Here is an 18,959-nt window from a genome sequence, read left to right as displayed (position 1 = left end):
AATGTGGTGTGGTTGTTGGTCTGAGTTTTTCAGAATCTGCGGATCTACTGGGATTTTCACACACAACCATCTCTCAGGTTTAGGGGAAACGGTCCGAATAATATAAAGTGAGCGGCCGTTCTCTTGGTGAAAATGCCATATTGATGTCAGAGGAGAATGACCAGACTGGTCTGAGCTGATAGAAAGGCAACAGGAACTCAGATAAGCACTCGTTACAAGTGAGGTCTGCAGAAGAGCAGCTCTGAATTCACAAGTCAAACCGTGAAGCAGGTGGGCTACAGCACACCGGGTAACACTCCTATCTATCAGCTAAAGCCAGGCAACTGAGGCCACAATTCACACGGACTCACCAATATTGGACATGTTGGATGACTGGACAAACATTACCTGGTCTGATGAGTCTCGATTTCTGCTGTGACATTTGGGTGGCAGGGTCAACAATGTGAAAGCCTTGTATCAACAGTTCAGGCTGCTGCTGGTGGTGGTGTAATGGCATGGGGGCATTTTTCTTGGCACACTTTGGGCCCCTTAGTACCAACTGAGCATCATTTAACTGCCACAGCCTACCTGAGTATTGTTACTATCCCTTTATGAACGCAGCGTCCCCATCTTCTGATGTCTCCTTCCAGCAGGATAGCACATCCAGTCACAAAGCACAGCGTATCTCCAACATGGCCTCCACAGTCACCAGATTTCAATCCAACAGAGCACCTTTGGGATGTGGTGAAACAGAAGATTTACATTGTGGATGTGCGGACGACAAATCTACATGATGCTGTCATGTCAATATGGACTTAATGATAATAATAAAGATTAATAATAATAATAATAATAATAATAATGACAATCCCTGAGGAATGCTTCCAGCACCATGTTGAATCGATGCCACACAGAATTAGGGCAGTTCCAAAGGCAAAAGGGGGTCCAAGTCGATAGTAGCGAGGTGTACCTAATAAAGTGGCCGGTAAGTGTACGAGTCCCTTACAGGAGTGGATGGAAACTTCTTAGCACAGCTGGACGTCCTTCAGCCACACTCTTACCCTCTCTCATCCTTACACTCACCTGCCACAGTCGGACGTCACAATGCATGTGCTACTCTGCTTACCCAGAATGCTTCACTTTCCAATTACTGGAACACCTCTTCTCTCATTCTCCAACAACAGACCCTCAAAAAACAGAGCAAAAATAAGAGAAGCAGTAAACGTTTATTCAGCCGTGGTAGCCTTTTAACATTCCTAATGTGCCAAAAGCAGAAGCAAAAAAGCGATTGGACGAGACAAGTCACCGTACAACCTGGATGTTCACAGACAGTGTTTGGGTGTGTCGACCAGTCAGTCACTCGCGTCTCGGACATCTCCCCACGGTGTGGTGGCTGATCCTTCTTGCTGCTTGAAGCGGCTGACTTTTTAAAGCGTGTCAGGGTGAAGGTTCACATCCATAGCCCTCCTGTATCCAACATCGTTTTGACAGACCCGCAGAGGTAGTCAGATGGTGTGAGGGCCTTGCTTTTTATGCTGAAGATGACCATCAGGACCTGACAATTTTACTTTTGAATATATTTTTGCTATACTGCCCCCTTTGCTGTAGAAAGTTTTGTTTTTCGCTAATCTGCCATCTGTCCACTAAGGGTTCCTATTCTGTGTGGTAAAAACCGGCTGCTTTTACAGAGGTCACAAATTCAAGTATAAATAAAAATAATCTACGCATTAGCTTCCTTAATATTCTTTCCTCAAGTGTATCATCTATAATCGTTATCATTAGACTATAATAATAAAAGCATAATTTCCTACAAGGCCCACTGGTTCCTTAATAATAATAATAATATAAGTAAAATTCCATTACAACAAACACCCAGGGACCTAAAAAAATATTCCGTTGTAATGAGGTTCTGTATTTGTCACTATGGTGAGTTCTTTAACTTGTGTCCAGGCGTTTTGAAATCATTTCAATAGCTTCTTTCGTGTTAATTTTAATCTCCTCCTGCCTACAAGTTATGCTGACGAGAATTTTTCTCAGCATTTCCTTGTCATAATACACTTTCAGGGTGCCAATGAAGCCCAAATCCAATGGCTGAAGCACTGCCGTGCAACCGGGAGGAATTCAACGCGAACATTATCTAAATGTGGAAGCATGTTGTGGGCAGCACAGTTATCAATCAGAAGCCGAATCATCCTTTTCTTCTTGTTCATATTGTGAGGTTTGTGAACTCTTTTGTGAAGTCTTTTGTGAACTCTTTTGGGATGTCCACCCCCCCCCATAAATGGAAACATCACGTTGAAGTGCGTCCTGAAGTGCTATTGCCGCGTCTGTAGAAAAATATTTGTCCATTGCTGGGGCATGGCAATAGCAGGCTCACAGCACTGCAGTGAAGCGCCACAGAAGCAAATCATAAAAGATCGGGTCGCACTATAAATCCCTGTCTTGCACCCCAAAACACAAGGCTTAGTCTCAGTACTTTAGTGACACCAGCTTTAGTCAGCTTGAAACAGGAACGGCACGGTTATTTGTTGTAGCATGATCTGCCACTCTGCTATACACAGACACAGCAGTCAGGCAGGGTTGTGTCCAGGTAATCCTGTTATCTGCATTTATAACGTCCGTGCTCCTAATCTTGCATCACCCATCGAGATCTGTTCTGTTTACTTTGGCGGAGAGACGCAGCATATCTGCGAGCCTGCTATTGCCCCGTACAGACAAAGAGATCACAATTTGGGACGCTCTTCAGAGTGCTGTCTAGTTGACGGAGGTCCCAAGAGAGTTTACAAACCTCACATTTTCTTGAATGAGTGCCGCATTGACTGAGCATCACTGAACAACATAAAAATTGCTTTTTCAACATCTCTAAATGCAGTAGTTCACATACGTTTGCAGCCTGAGATTTTACTTCTTTTTTTTGGGCACAGTCTTTCAAGAAAGTTGACAATGTCGATGGCGAAATTCCAAATTCACTGGCAATTTTATTTTTGCCGCAATCAAGAGTTGCAAAAAATGAGTTTTGTTTTTCTAATATGAACTGCTATCGTTTTTTTGTGTTCATTTCCAATGGATGTTTTTCAAATGTTGATGAGCAATAAGCGAAGAAAAAAAAAAACAGTACGAGGAAACTTCGAAGAAAGAAAAAAAAAATGACAATGTTTCTGTTTGGGGATCGTTGTGCACAACTGAACTGCAGCCACAGTACTGCTCTGCAGATGATTCATTCAGGCATTTCAAGGTCACTTCGCTGTAATAAAAGTATCTGCAGAATGTACTTCGTAGTAACGAGATTTCTATAGACTCGTGTCATATGGGGAAGCTGTCGGGACAATAAAAATACTTCATTGTAATGAAAATTTCGATGTAAAGATATTCGTTGTAAAGGAATTTTACCTGTAATTCTTTACATTTATAGAGTGCTCTCCACACAGAGAGCGAAACCCACCACCTCCTTACTGCAAGGCAGCAGTGCTACCACTGCGCCGCCCTGGATTCTTAAGTGTCAATAAAAATTAAGTAAAAGTGAAAATCCTTTCCCACATTTAGAAGAACAAATCTCCAACTGCGATTTTTAGAATGATTAAAATGACTGCTAATATAGGTACATCTGCCACCATCACGACTTCTGAACAGAGTGATGTTTCATGTGATTCTGAAGACTATTGCTATGGGTGAAACGTTTGTCACATTTAGAGCAGCAATATGGCTTCTCTCCTGTGTGGATTCTTAAGTGGCTCTGAAGTTTGGTGTTAAGGTGGAATCTTTTGCCACATTCAGGACAAACATATGGCTTTTCTCCACTATGAATACTTCTGTGCTGCTGCAGACCACTATTATCGATGAATTTTTTGCCACATTCAGCACAGCCATATGGCTTTTCTCCTGTGTGGATTCTCATATGCCTTTGAAAACTACAGTTATGGAGAAATCGTTTGCCACATTCAGAACAGCAATATGGCTTCTCTCCAGTATGAATTTGTGTGTGCTGCCGAAGACTACTGAATTTGGAGAATCGCTTGCCACATTCTGAGCAGCAATATGGCTTTTCCCCTGTATGAATTCTTCCATGGCTCTGAAGGGCACTGCTGTTAGTGAATCTTTTGCCACATTCAGAACAGCAAAATGGCCTCTCCCCAGTGTGTATTCTTGTGTGCTGTCGAAGACTACTGCTGGTGGAGAATTTCTTACCACATTCAGAACAGCGATATGGCTTCTCTCCAGTATGAATTGGTGTGTGCTTCTGAAGAATGCTAATGGCGGTGAATCGTTTGCCGCATTCAGAACAGCAATATGGCCTTTCTCCAGTGTGAATTCTTATATGCCTCTGGAGACTGCTACTGAAAGAGAATCGTTTGGCACATTCAGGACAGCCATATGGCTTTGATCTTGAACGACCTGACTTATGATTCTTGCTTTCAGATTTCTTATTGAAGGTTTTTCGGCACTCTTGTCCCGCATACAAAGCCTTTTGATCTGTCTTATCCCCTTGTTGATGATAAGTGTGGCTAGCTTCTATCCTTCTTAGTCTGACAACTGGGAATAAATTGCTCTGCAAGGAGGCTGCTATCAAATTGTCTGATTCTCTTGTTGACTTCTTCATCTTCTCTTTGTCCTCCAGTTTGTGTTGCTGTCTGCACTGAAGGGATGTTTGATCAATCGAAGATTTGGAGAAGCCACCTTCCTCCTGTAAATCTGCATTAACACAAACAGTTTAGTTTTGTCTTTTTAAGAAAATAATAAAAAGAGATCGGTAGCACACATTTGTTTTACTGCTTCACACCTTGGCTTCATTCCTCAGCCTGTCCACTGTGGGTATGGACTTTACATGTTCTTCCACGGACTGTTCAATTTCTCAATCTTCTTCCTACTCTATGTGTTGCAGATGTGCTTGCTATGTTAATCAATTCATTAATAATGGATGTGTGTGCCAGTGGACTGGCATCCATTCTCAGGTTGATGTCTGCCTTACTTCAAAATCTGCCCCAGACCCCAGGTTGAGAAAAAATGGATGAATGGGATCTGACAATTGGAACTGATGTGAAACTCAAATGTGAGCCCCTCCATGTCCAGCTGCCACGATTGCTCCCTCACTCTTCACTATTTTCACTGCTACTGCTTAGCCTCATTTTCACAATCTTGCTATCCTTTTGATGATACTGTTCCTCCTGACTTTATACTAGGGCAATATTATGGTGTGTAGGACCGTCCAAAGTGCACCCTGAATCATTTATCTTTCCCCACATGTTCGGTAGGTGTATTCACTGGAAAGTCTGTCCTGTGAGCTGAGCAAACTTTTGGACAGGTTTACACGTCCTACAAATTCACCTAAAGAGTAAACGTCAGTCGGTGTGTCAGGATAGGACATCCCAAAAGTGAACCAGCAACCCAGATGAAACTTGTGGAAAAGTCTAGAAGCCCATTTAATTGAACAAAATCATTCCTGGAGATTATAATGTGCAGAGGTTATCGATTTTGCATTTTTTGTTCACACTTGACTCTCAGCTGCAGAACAATTGTGAATATGTCAATTGTTTACTAAAATGCGACTCACTAAAGCAAAGAGTATTACTTTGTAAAATTTCACTGCTAACGTGACAGCTACCTTTCCTATATGTAAAGCTAAGCCAAGCAGCTGGTCTCCAATCACATTCAAACAAACGTATATCCCACCATCATTTACTCCAACTGAAAATGTCAAAACCACCACTGGTAAACTTCATAAACGTACACAGTTTCACATTCTTTTAGGTTTAGTCACGTTACTTACTTATTCCCACACTCCTAAGTGGCTTCTGTTCTTCTTCTTCTTCTATCCCATTTCCTTCACTGATTTTCTCTTCAGTTGCCTCCGATTTCACTTCCGCAAAATTCTGATTTGTAGCCAAGTGTCCCGGATTAGTGACCCCAGGCTGTACACTGGAATGAGATTCCTCTGAAGTTTCTTGCTTGAAAATATTCCCAACTTCCTGCTTTTGCTGTTCAAGAGTAATGGAGAAGTCTGTACAAGCCTCCATTTTAATGTCCGCAGTCTCCCAACCATGGGGCTCCTCCTCTTTAAAGGCCGAAATCGGTCTCTCGTCATCCTCCTGCTTCACACAAAAAGCGCTGGGGGCACTCCACTCACAGTCCTCTTGCTTAATGTGCTCGAGTGTTTTGTTCTCGTTGTCCTCTTTGGATGCGGCCATGCTCCGGGTAAAAACGCTTCTCTCCTCTCAAATGTCCGCTTCGTCTCTTCTACGGTTCCCTTTTTTCACAGGGACAGCCCTGTCCTGGAGGTCATTAGATACTTTACTGCTTGACCATGTGAGCTGGGAAGGACGCTCCTGTCAAAATAAGAGTGAGAAGATTACTTCATAACATTATCAAAAATTAACCCTGAAGTTTATGTCCAGGTTTTAAAAAACAAAAAGTACCAACTAAGTTTACAGGAGGATTTTGAAATTGTGTGAACTCTACGTCCACACCTCTTCGCTAACGTTCTGTAATAGTGTTCATGTAAAATGACCGAAACCTCATATGACGTTGCCATTTGCAGCATTCAATCTGCACAAAACCCAATTTAGATGACTACAGGTAAGCAACACAAGAAATGCCATGGAAAGAAACTCCCAAATGTCTGCTATGTTGGAATGTTTTCTTCTGTGAAAGGTGACCAATCAGGGACAAGATGTTGTAATGAGCAGGATCCAATCAGGAAAGGACCACGTAATAAGTGTGTACCAATCAGAGCATGCGTAGAGTCTGTTTTTAAAGCTCTCCATTTTCCACCCATCCACATTTAAACACTGAGGCGGTGTTTCCAGAAGTGTAAGGTTCTAGAGGGCATTTTAAAATATATCAAGTTTTTGGTGGTCAAAAGCACTGGGGTAGGGTGGAGAAAAGGCCAAAATGGAGACTAATGACTGGTTTTTTTTTCCCCCCCCCCAACAAGGCACAGTAATGCGGATGCAGCCAAAGATGCTTTCAGAAGTTCTGAAGTGAAAAAGAGATAAAGTCAGGCTGATCAAGCCAAAGCAGAGAACAGGGAAAGAGGAAAAAGTTTCAAAATCGCTGCTTTCTCCAATTTGAATTTCTTTCATATTGACAGCACAGGTCTAATCAGTCAGTCAGTCATTTTCCAACCCGCTATATCCTAACACAGGGTCACGGGGGGTTCTGCTGGAGCCAATCCCAGTCAAGGATCCCTGGCCAAATCATACATCACACCTCAATTACAGTAAAACCAACAGAAACACACATTAAAGGAAATATGCATGGAGTAAAAGTTTGACAGCCGTTGAAAACACTTCCGGCCTGAACAGCTTTTGACCCGTCAGTAAGGGTGGGTTGCACTTCCCACTGATCTACCACTCCCCAACCAAAAGCAGCCCTCCTTCTCTTTCCCCTTACTGTCTTCTCACTCTCTTGCACTCCTGCCAGTCGATGCTGTGATCCAGCTTACCTCTCCATTTACAGTTCCAACATACTTCCAGCCTGGTCGTGAAGCTATTTCCTGATATTGTTTTGCTCCTGTGACACTTGGTTTGGTTGACCCTGATGTTCAAACACTAGTGAACATTCACTTAAAAGGCCCATAATAGAGTAGAGGCTAACTTTTTGTTTCGTTAAAGAGGTCCTAATATATCCACTGTAGCACAGGATTACTACTTCTTGGGGTAGAGGTTCTTGCTGACAATCCCCACCATTAAAAAAAAATCCCTCTTAGTGTGACTTTTCTTCTTTGTTTTCCAAATTCTGATGACCTGGGGACTTAAGGAGTTTGGATGGAACTTTCTGCTTCCAAATAAATATGGCATATTATACAGGAGGTTTCTCATTTATGTTCAAATTTACAGACAAGCCTGCACAGTCTGACCGTATCCCACAGTCTAGTGATGGCAATCAAATACACGCCACACGCACTGAACACATTTTAATGTCCATTTTTATCTTCTCTTTTTTAATATTTTAAATGTTTGCATAGCACAATGGACACCGAAGTGGATGTGGGCTTAACAGGAACAAATCGGAAAAACCAAAACGAAGTGATGTTTACAGAAAAGCACCTCTTATAAACCGTTGTGCCTGACCTTTCCCACTCTTGAGTTAAGGTAGGAGTACAAACTGCTGCGTCCACTTGTGGGTTTGATTTTTGGCACTCGTGGAAAACTCTTTATTTGTCTACCCCTGCTTATCAACGCTGTGATACGTTACAGGAAAAAATTCTAACCCCAAAGTTAACCTGTACGTATGAGGCATAGCCATTATTTTTACATGCATTGGGAAATTCAGTTATGCAATTGAGGTATTTTGGAATGTCAACATGTTTATCTATTTATTTGGTTGGAAAGGTTCGGTCATCAGATTGGACAGCCAGCACAGACTCCGCTATAGAAAACCCAGGGGCAGGTAGTGGCCAGTAGGCTGAGGTCTCTAGGATTTTCTTTTTTACAACTTTACTCTCTTCCATTATTAACTGGCCATAGTTTATCTGTTAATTCATGGACAGATATTGTTGGGCTCCATGTATGTGTACTCAGTTTCTACCTTCTGTCTAGCAAAGCACTTGAGAGGGTGGGCATCAATCTAAAAGAAGTGGCAGTGCAGGGTGTGGCGGGTGCAGAACTGGCTCAGACACAAGAAGCAGAGGGTGATGATGAGACAAACCAAATCAGAATTGGCCGATGTTAAGAGTGACGTCCAGCAGGGGACAGTGCTGGGGCTGCTGCCAATTTTAATATATAGAAATGATTTGGATAGGAATTGTAAAGAACAAGCTGGTGAAGGTGCCAAAGGAGAATCTGGGCAACAGACTAAAAGAAGTGGCAGTGCAGGGTGTGGTGGGTGCAGAACTGGCTCAGACACAGGAAGCAGAGGATGTGACAAACCAAATCAGAATTGGCTGATGTTAAGAGTGGTGACCAGCAGGGGGCAGTGTGGGGGCCACTGCTATTTTTAATAAATATACAAGTGGTGCCTCGGTATACGTCCTTAATCTGTTCCAGACCCTTTGACTTATGCCAAACAGGGCGTATACCAAACAACTTTTTTCCATAAGAAATAAAGGGAAAATGATTAATCCGTTCCCATGAAAAAAATTCTATTGTTACTGGTATATTATACCTTGATGGGGTTGTATAAAATAATTTAAACACTGCTTAATACTAAAATACATAAATGCAAAAGCAATTAGATGAAATAAATAAAAATTTAACCTCACTTTAGTTTTTAATAACATCTTTGTTTTTCACAATCATAGATACCCTCGTTCTCGGCATACGGTTTGAAACAGCCAAGTCCCGGATACGCATGCCACCTTCATACTTTTCAGCAATCAATTCAAATTTACGCGAAAAAAACACAAAATCACGTGACAATTCACAGAGAGTTACAGCGCGGGATGTTCATTGAATGCTAGCAACTGACGCTCGTGGGCCGTCGTGGCTTTGTCTCGAGAGGTAAACAAGGGGAGTGTCGTGCTCTCTAGATTAAAGTAGCGACGCACTCAGAGTAACGTTTCAAATGCTGTTTATTTTGAACCCTGTTTAACCAACTCTCCATACAGCGTGCCTTCTAAAGCACACCCCTCCCTCCGGCAGTCATACGTCTCAATAAATAAATAAATAAATTATATATTATAATTTATATAATATAAATTATAATAAATAATATATATTATTATATATATATACACTCATCAAAAAGAAACGTCCTCTGACTTTCAACTGTTTTTACTTTCAGTAAACTTAATGTGTAAATATTTGTATGAACACTAAAAGAGTCAACACCATAAGACATAAACTACAAATGTTTCACAATGTGTCCCTGAATGAAGGGAGGCTCAAAATCAAAAGTACCAGTCAGTATGTGGTGTGGCCACCAGCTGCTTGAAGTACTGCAGTGCATCTCCTCCTCATGGACTGGACCAGATTTGTCAGTTCTTGCTGTGAGATGTTACCCCACTCTTCCACCAGGGCACCTGCAAGTTCCTGGACATTTCTGGGGGGAATGGCCCTAGCCCTCACCCTGCGATCCAACAGGTCCCAGACGTGCTCAATTCCTTCGACGATAAACAAAAATCCGTCCATCACCCCTGGTGAGACAAAACCGTGACTCATCAGTGAAGGGCACTTTTTGCCACTCCTGTCTGATCCAGCGAAGGTGGGTTTGTGCCCATAGGCGGCGTTGTTGCTGGTGATGTCTGGTAAGGACCTGCCTTACAACAGGCCTACAAGCCCTCAGTCCAGCCTCTCTCAGCCTATTGCGGACAGTCTGAGCACTGATGGAGGGATTGTGTGTTCCTGGTGTGACTCGGGCAGTTGTTGTGGCCATCCTGTACCTGTCACGCAGGTGTGATTGATATTCGGATGTGCCGATCCTGTGCAGGTGTTGTTACACGTGGTCTTCCACTGCGAGGATGATCAGCTGTCCTTCCTGTCTCCCTGTAGCGCTGTCTTAGGCGTCTCACAGTGCGGACATGGCAATTTCTTGCCCTAGCCACATCAGCAGTCCTCATGCCTCCCTGCAGCATGCCTAATGCACGTTCACGCAGATGAGCAGGGACCCTGGGCATCTTTCACAGTCGGTAGACAAGTCTCTTTAGTGTCCTGCGTTTTTAGAACTGTCACCTTAAATGTCTACTTTCTGTAAGCTGTTAAGGTCTTAACGACCATTCCACAGGTGCATGTTAATTAATTGATTAGGGATAACTGAACATGCATGGAAAACATTGTTTAAACCCTTTACAATGAAGATCTGGAAAGTTATTTGGATTTTTAAAACATTACTGTTGAAATACACAGTCCTGAAAAAGGGACATTTCTTTTTTTGCTGAGTATATATATATATATATAATGATTTGGATAGGAATAGAAGTAACAAGCTGGTTACTTCTGCAGATGATACCAAGACTGGCAGATAATTTGGGATCCGTTAAATCATCACAGAGGGACCTGGACAGATTTGTGGCAAATTAAATAACAATAACACAATAATACAATAACACTGTCCGCCTTGAGAGACGCTGCTATTTCTCTAAGATTATAAATAACAATGCTAGTAATCCTAGAGTCTTATTTTCAACAATTGATCGCCTACTAAACCCAGGTAGCTCAAAGGAATGCCTCCTAAGTGCTTCCAGTGAAACCTGTGAGGCTGTCGCTGTATTTTTCAATCAAAAAATTAATGATATTAGAAATAACATAGTATATCTCCCAACACTAAGGATCCCCCTAAACCCCAGCAATCCTGTTATAAACAAATTAAACTCTTTCACTAGGATAGATTTACCTGATTTAAAGAAAATAATCTCTCAATTAAAACCCTCCACCTGCGTCCTTGACCCGATACCAACCAGGTTTTTCAAAGAAGTATCAGGCGTGCTAATTGATAATGTTCTTGACATAGTAAATTCGTCACTAGATACTGGGGTCTTCCCAGACTGTCTTAAGACTGCTGTAGTTAAACCCCTACTTAAGAAACATAATCTCGACCCCTCAGCTCTTGAAAATTTTAGACCCATCTCTAACCTGCCTTTCTTAAGTAAAGTTCTAGAGAAGGCAGTCATTATGCAGTTAAATGACCACCTAAATAAACATGCTATTCTTGATAAATTTCAGTCGGGTTTTAGAACAAATCACAGCACAGAAACTGCACTTGTTAAAGTAGTAAATGACTTGCGAGTGAATGCAGACAGAGGCCATTTATCTGTTCTCATCCTCTTAGATCTGAGTGCTGCATTTGACACCATTGATCACAACATTCTTAGAAATCGCCTTAGTCAATGGGTGGGCCTCTCTGGCAGTGTCTTAAATTGGTTTGAATCCTACCTGACAGGGAGAAAATATTTTGTTAGTTGTGGGAATTACAACTCAAGACACATGATATCCAATATGGTGTTCCACAAGGCTCTATCCTGGGTCCGCTGCTCTTCTCAATCTACATGCTTCCGTTAGGTCAGATTATCTCAGGGCACAACGTGAGCTACCACAGCTATGCTGATGACACACAGCTGTACTTATCAATAGCACCTGATGACCCGATTCTATTGATTCACTAACACAATGTCTGACTTGTATCTCAGAATGGATGAATAGTAATTTTCTCAAGTTAAATAAAGAAAACTGAAATTTTAGTGATCAGCAATAATGGATACAATGAGGCTATTAGAAATAAACTGGATACATTAGGATTAAAAGTCAAGACGGAGGTAAAAAGCTTAGGGGTGATTGTTGACTGTAATCTGAATTTTAAATCACATATTAATCAGATCATTAGGACAGCATTTTTCACTTAAGAAACATAAGTAAAGTTAGACCTCTTATATCACTGAAAGATGCTGAGAAATTAGTTCACGCGTTTGTTTTCAGTCGACTAGATTACTGTAACGCACTCCTCTCAGGACTACCCAAAAAAGATATAAATCACTTGCAACTAGTGCAGAATGCAGCTGCTAGAATCCTAACTAGGAAAAGAAAATCCGAACACATTTCTCCAGTTTTGATGTCACTACACTGGTTACCTGTGTCATTCAGAATTGACTTTAAAATTCTGCTTATGGTTTATAAAGCCTTAAATAATCTCCCCATCTTATATATCGGAATGTCTGACACCTTATATTCCAAATCGTAACCTCAGATCCTCAAATGAGTGTCTCCTTAGAATTCCAAGAACAAAACTTAAAAGAAGTGGTGAGGCGGCCTTCTGCTGTTATGCACCTAAAATCTGGAATAGCCTGCCAATAGGAATTCGCCAGGCTGATACAGTAGAGCACTTTAAAACACTGCTGAAAACACATTACTTTAACATGGCCTTTTATAACTTCATTTTAACTTAAAACTGATACTCTGTATGTTCAGTTCATCATAATAACTATTCATGGTGGCTCTTAAATCCATACTGACCCCTACTCTCTTTTCTGTTTCTTTTTCCGGTTTCTTTGTGGTGGTGGCCTGCGCCACCTCCACCTACTCAAAGCTTCATGATGCTCCAACAATGATGGATGGATTAAAAGGAAGAAGTCTACGTGACCATCATCATCATCAAGCCCTTCCGTGAGAACCCTAAATCCAAAGAGGACTGTTTCATTTATGTTAGGTAGAATGCCCAGAGGGGACTGGGCGGTCTCATGGTCTGGAATCCCTACAGATTTTATTTTTTCTCCAGCCGTCTGGAGTTTTTGTTTTTCTGTCCCCTGGCCATTGAACCTTACTCTTATTCGATGTTAATGTTGATTTATTTTTTATAATTTATGTCTTTCATTTTTCTATTCTTTAATATGTAAAGCACTTTGAGCTACTGTTTGTATGAAAATGTGCTATAGAAATAAATGTTGTTGTTGTTGTTGTTAAATTTAATGTCAGTAAATGTAAAGTATTACATGTAGGAAGTAAAACTGTGAAGCTTGAATTCACAATAGGAGGTCTGAAAATTGAGAGAATACCTTATGAGTGTATTAATGAGTGAATTAAGAGTATACCTCGCATCATCACCCTGGTGGTGGACTCTAAGCTATCGACTTCTAGACAGTGTTCAGAAGCCATTGAGAAGTCTAACAGAACGTCATGTTATATAGCGCCTTGACGTGTGGAGTACAAGTCACAGGAGGTTCTGCTCAAGCTTTATAACACACTGGTGAGGCCTCATCTGGAGTACTGGGTGCAGTTTGGGTCTACAAAAAGGACAAAGCAGCACTAGAGAAGGTCCAGAGAAGAGCGACTAGGCTGATTCAGGGCTACAGGGAATGAGTTATGAGGAAAGATTAAAAGAGCTGAGCCTTTACAGTTTAAGGAGAAGAAGATGAAGAGGAGACCTGACTGAAGTGTTTAAAATCATGAATTGAATTAGTCCAATGGATCGAGATGGTGACTTTAAAATTAGATCATCAAGAACACGGGGACACAGTTGGAAACTTAAGGGGAAATTTCACACAAACATTAGGAAGCTTTTCTTTACACAGAGAACCACAGACACTTGGAATAAGCTACCAAGTAGTGTGGTAGACAGGAGGACTTTAAGGACTTTCAAAACTCTGCTTGATGTTTTTAAAAGAATTAAGTGGACAGGACTGGTGAGCTGTGTTGGGTTGAATGGCCTGTCCTCGTCCTGATCGTTGTAATATGTGCACCAGATCTGTATTTAGTAATTGTTACCTCTATACTTTAACTGAGAGTCGTTTACAGTGCTCTGCCACCTACAACCAGTGAAGTGTGCTATTAAAAAATAAGTTGTATTGTATTTTATTTATTGTGTATACCTATTCAAGAAAAGCAACTCAAAAAACAAAAAGGACGAAGAGGGCCTGAGTGATCATATATGTCATGTAAAACCTCCCAAGTCAACATTCCACTGTGGATAGGATTTCATATGGCTTCCTTACCTTTAAAACAAAAATGTCAAATAAAACCATGTAGCACCACAGAGCAGGCACAAGTGTAACTAAAAGACATGCTTATCTTTAAACTTCTAACTGGAAAAAGAAATGGGGTCAGTGTTGACATACTGGCAATCGAAAAACAATGCACACATGAATGTGAATACATACAGTAAATCAGTTCACGGTCTATTTAGACAGCCAGATTGCAAACAGCGTGTCGTATCTGCAGCAGTACAGTGGCAAGGAAAAATATGAGGACCCGTAGAAATCACCACATTTACACACGTGGACAAAATTGTTGGTACCCTTCAGTCAATGAAAGAAAAACTCAAAATGGTCACAGAAATAACTTTAATCTGACAAAAGTAATAATAACTAAAAATTCTATAAAATTTAACTAATAAAAATCAGACATTGATTTTCAACCATACTTCAACAGAATTATTTAAAAAAATAAACTCATGAAACAGGCCTGGACAAAAATGATGGTACCCCTAGAAAAGACTGAAAATAATGTGACCAGAGGGACATGTTAATCCAAGGTGTGTCCACTAATTAGCATCACAGGTGTCTACAATCTTGTAATCAGTCAGTGGACCTATATATAGGGCTCCAGGTAGTCACTGTGGTGTTTGGTGACATGGTGTGTACCACACTCAACATGGACCAGAGGAAGCGAAGGAAAGAGTTGTCTCAGGAGATTAGAAAGAAAATTATAGACAAGCATGTCAAAGGTGAAGGCTATAAGACCATCTCGAAGCAGCTTGATGTTCCTGTGACTACAGTTGCACATATTTTTCAGAAATTTAAGATCCATGGGACTGTAGCCAACCTCCCTGGACGTGGCCGCAGGAGGAAAATTGATGACAAATCAAAGAGACGGATAATACGAATGGTAACAAAAGAGCCCAGAAAAACTTCTAAAGAGATCCAAGGTGAACTTCAAGCTCAAGGAACATCAGTGTCAGATCGCACCATCCGTCGTTGTTTGAGCCAAAGTGGACTTCATGGGAGACGACCAAGGAGGACACCATTGTTGAAAACAAATCATAAAAAAGCCAGACTGGAATTTGCCAAACTACATGTGGACAAGCCACAAAGATTCTGGGAGAATGTCCTATGGACAGATGAGACAAAAATTGAACTTTTTGCCAAGGCACATCAGCTCTATGTTCACAGACGGAAAAATGAAGCATATCAAGAAAAGAACACTGTCCCTTCTGTGAAACATGGAGGAGGCTCTGTTATGTTCTGGGGCTGCTTTGCTGCATCTGGCACAGGGTGTCTTGAATCTGTGCAGGGTACAATGAAATCTCAAGACTATCAAGGGATTCTAGAGAGAAATGTGCTGGCCAGTGTCAGAAAGCTTGGTCTCAGTCGCAGGTCATGGGTCTTGCAACAGGACAATGACCCAAAACACACAGCTAAAAACACCCAAGAATGGCTAAGAGGATAACATTGGACTATTCTAAAGTGGCCTTCTATGAGCCCTGACCTCAATCCTATTGAGCATCTTTGGAAAGAGCTGAAACCTGCCGTCTGGAAAAGGCACCCTTCAAACCTGAGACCACTGGAGCAGTTTGCTCATGAGGAGTGGGCCAAAATACCTGCTGAGAAGTGCAGAAGTCTCATTGACAGTTACAGGAATCGTTTGATTGCAGTGATTGCCTCAAAAGGTTGTGCAACAAAATATTAAGTTAGGGGTACCATCATTTTTGTCCAGGCCTGTTTCATGAGTTTATTTTTTTAAATAATTCTGTTGAAGCATGGTTGAAAATCAATGTCTGACTTTCATTGGTTAAATTTCATAGGATTTTTATCTGCCGATTCGATGCTTGCCTGACCAAAAAGTTCTCAGAAGAAGATCAAGAATTGCCGACTGGCATAAAGCTGGAAAGGGTAACGACGTCACTTTAAAGTGTTTAGATGTTCATCGGCCTGCAGAGGGACAAACGGGGTATAAATGGAGATGTTTCAGTGATGTGGCTTCTCTCAACTCTTTGAGGGCTGAATATTTTTTCCAGTTTTCTGAAAACCACACAAACCAATGGTTTCACGCATACGTCAATATAAAACGCTATGCTATGTATACGTTGCTATGTGCTGTGCCTGCTGTTGGCACATGTTTGGCATCTCTGGTGGCACTGACTGCGTGGGGGCACCTTGATGGTCAGCAGGAATGCATGTTAGGCCAGCTGCCTGGATGTCTTTGCACAGCAGGTGGGTGGTGGTGGCAGTTGCAGTGTGACGCAATATGGTTTGAACCTCTTGTCATCGTAAGTGATGGTCCTCCCAGGCACACACTGCTTTAGGTGCATCAGCTACACGTAGGTGTTCAGCACCACGATCAGCTGGGGACTGATCATATGATGTTGGTACCTCACTTTCGTTTCTGATATCCATCTCCAGATCACTTGCTTCAAACTCTGAGTCAGATGACTCAGAGTCCTACTCAACGAAATTACGTAAAACATCCATGGAGTATTTTGCTTTGCACATTCACTTTAGTCTCTCGCCAGATGTCGGTGCCACTTTAGAGGGCGTTTGCTCTTCGCTATCCACGCATGCACAGGGAATCGAGGTTAAATCAACAAAGCTATGTAACTTTCCGTCTAGCAACGAGAGTCGAACGAAAACATAAGGGTAAGTTTTGTTGCAGTTTACAGCTGATTACCATCCTCCTGAATTTTGACAAAAGTCAACATCAGCCCTGAAAGAGTTAAAAGTGGGCGGCACCCAGTTAAGTTGACTCGAAAGGCACATCACAGAATGTTCTGTCGGGTTAAAATAAAATAAAATAAAAAGTTCCCATAAGAAACAGCTGAAGGCTTGAAGGACCCATTGGAGCAGGTGAACATTTCTAGTCACGACTCTACCGAAAAGGTGAGGCACCAAAGAAGAAGCCACTGTTCTTCCAAAGAAAACATCGAGGCACAATGTAAAGTTTGCCAAAGACCATCCTAACTAATGAGATGTTTTGAGAACATGTGGTGTAAAGAGGTCACCACCTACACTAATATTGTCAAAAGTATTGGGGAACCCCACCTCCAGATCATTGAATTCAGGTGTTCCAATCCCTTCCATGGTCACAGGTGTATAACATCGAGCCCCTCGGCTTGCAGACGTCTTCTACACACATTTGGGACAGAATGGGTCGCTCTCAGGAGCTCAGTGAGTTCAAGCCTGGTACCGTGATAGGATGCCACCTGTGCAATAAGTCCATTCGTGACATTTCGTCTCCACTAAATACTCCACCATCAACTGTGTATTATAACAAAGTGGAAGTAATTGGGAACAACAGCAACTCAGCCACAAAGTGGTAGGCCACGTCAGTTCACAAAGAGGGGACAGCACATGCTGAGGTGTGCAGAAGTCACCAACTTTCGGCAGAGTACATACCTACAGACCTCCAAAAGCTCAACAGCAGTGCAGCGTAGAGAGAGAGATAGAGATGCAGCCAAGCCTGACATCACCAAGTGCAATGCAAAGCGTCAGATGCAGTGGTGTAAAGCCCACCGCCCACCACTGGACTCGAGAGCAGTGCAGATGTGGAGTGACGAATCACGAAATGCGATGGACTAATCTGGCCAGGAGAACGGGGCTCGCTTGACTGCATTGTGCCAAGTGGAAAGTGTGGTGGAGGGTTGGCCAACCCCTTAGTTCCAGTCAAAGGAACTCTTAATGCTTCAGCATACAAAGCCATTTTGGACAACTTTGTGGGAACAGTTTGGGGATGGGAACATGACTGGGCAGGCACCAGTGGACAAAGCAAGGTCTATAAAGACATGGAGGAGCGAGTTTGGTATGGCTACACAGAGCCCTGACCTCAACCTGACAGAACACCTTTAGGAGACCAGAGATCCAGCATCAGCGCCTGACCTCACAAATGCTCTCCTGGTCCCAAATCCCCATCAACACACTCCTACACCTTGTGAAAGCCATGCCTTCTCATCCAGCATCAGCCCTGACCTCACAAATGCTCTCCTGGTCCCAAATCCTCATCAACACACTCCTACACCTTGTGGAAAGCATTCCAAGAAGAGTTGAAGCTGTTAGAGCTGCAAAGGGGGGGCCGACTCCATATTAGAGGCTATGTGTTAAGAATGGGATGTCATTAAAGTTCATGAGTGTGTAAAGACAGGCGTCCCAATACTTTTGCCAATATGGTGTAGCAACATGAAAATGTGACCCGCAGCGGTGAAAGAGCATCATGACGTGGGGCTGCTTTGAGACCTGGATAGCTTACTTTCAATTAACAGGCAAACAAATTCAATCAAGTCAGGGTGGCTAATAGAAGATGGGTGATGCAGCAGGATGACAACTCTACAAAATCAAAGTAAATCTACTATAGAAGAGCTTAAAAAAAAAAATCAACCTTTTGAAGTGGTCCACTCAAGAGCCCTGATCTTAAGCCAACAGAGATGCTGTGGACGAACCTCAAGAGAGCCGTTCACAGCAGACGTCTCAAGAACATGGCGGAGGTGAAGCAGTTCTGGAAGAAGAAATGTTCCAAAATGTCTCCTGAACATTCTGCAGCTACCAGAAGTGCCTCCCAGAGCTTATAACTGCCCAGGGGGTTCATGAAGTTCAAGGGTTCACTTACTGTGAATGTTTGATGGAGACAGGGCAG

General features: G+C 42.1%; 1 protein-coding gene across 1 annotated transcript in view; it reads right to left on the bottom strand.

Annotated features, from left to right (window-relative positions):
* Positions 1-3,316: 3,316 nt before the first annotated feature.
* Positions 3,317-18,959, bottom strand: part of LOC120528893 (zinc finger protein 665-like) — a 53,921-nt gene continuing 38,278 nt past the window's right edge. Inside the window, exons 4-5 of the mRNA XM_039752970.1 lie at positions 5,744-6,182; positions 3,317-4,668 (exon numbers count right to left, since the gene is read on the bottom strand). Of these exons, the coding sequence (XP_039608904.1) occupies positions 3,593-4,668; positions 5,744-6,182 (1,515 nt within the window). The 3' untranslated portion in view covers positions 3,317-3,592. The remainder of the gene's footprint in view (positions 4,669-5,743; positions 6,183-18,959) is intronic.

This window comes from Polypterus senegalus, chromosome 4, assembly GCF_016835505.1.
Source record: "Polypterus senegalus isolate Bchr_013 chromosome 4, ASM1683550v1, whole genome shotgun sequence".
NCBI classification, from domain to species: domain Eukaryota; kingdom Metazoa; phylum Chordata; class Cladistia; order Polypteriformes; family Polypteridae; genus Polypterus; species Polypterus senegalus.
This window is presented reverse-complemented; position numbering and strand designations above follow the sequence as displayed.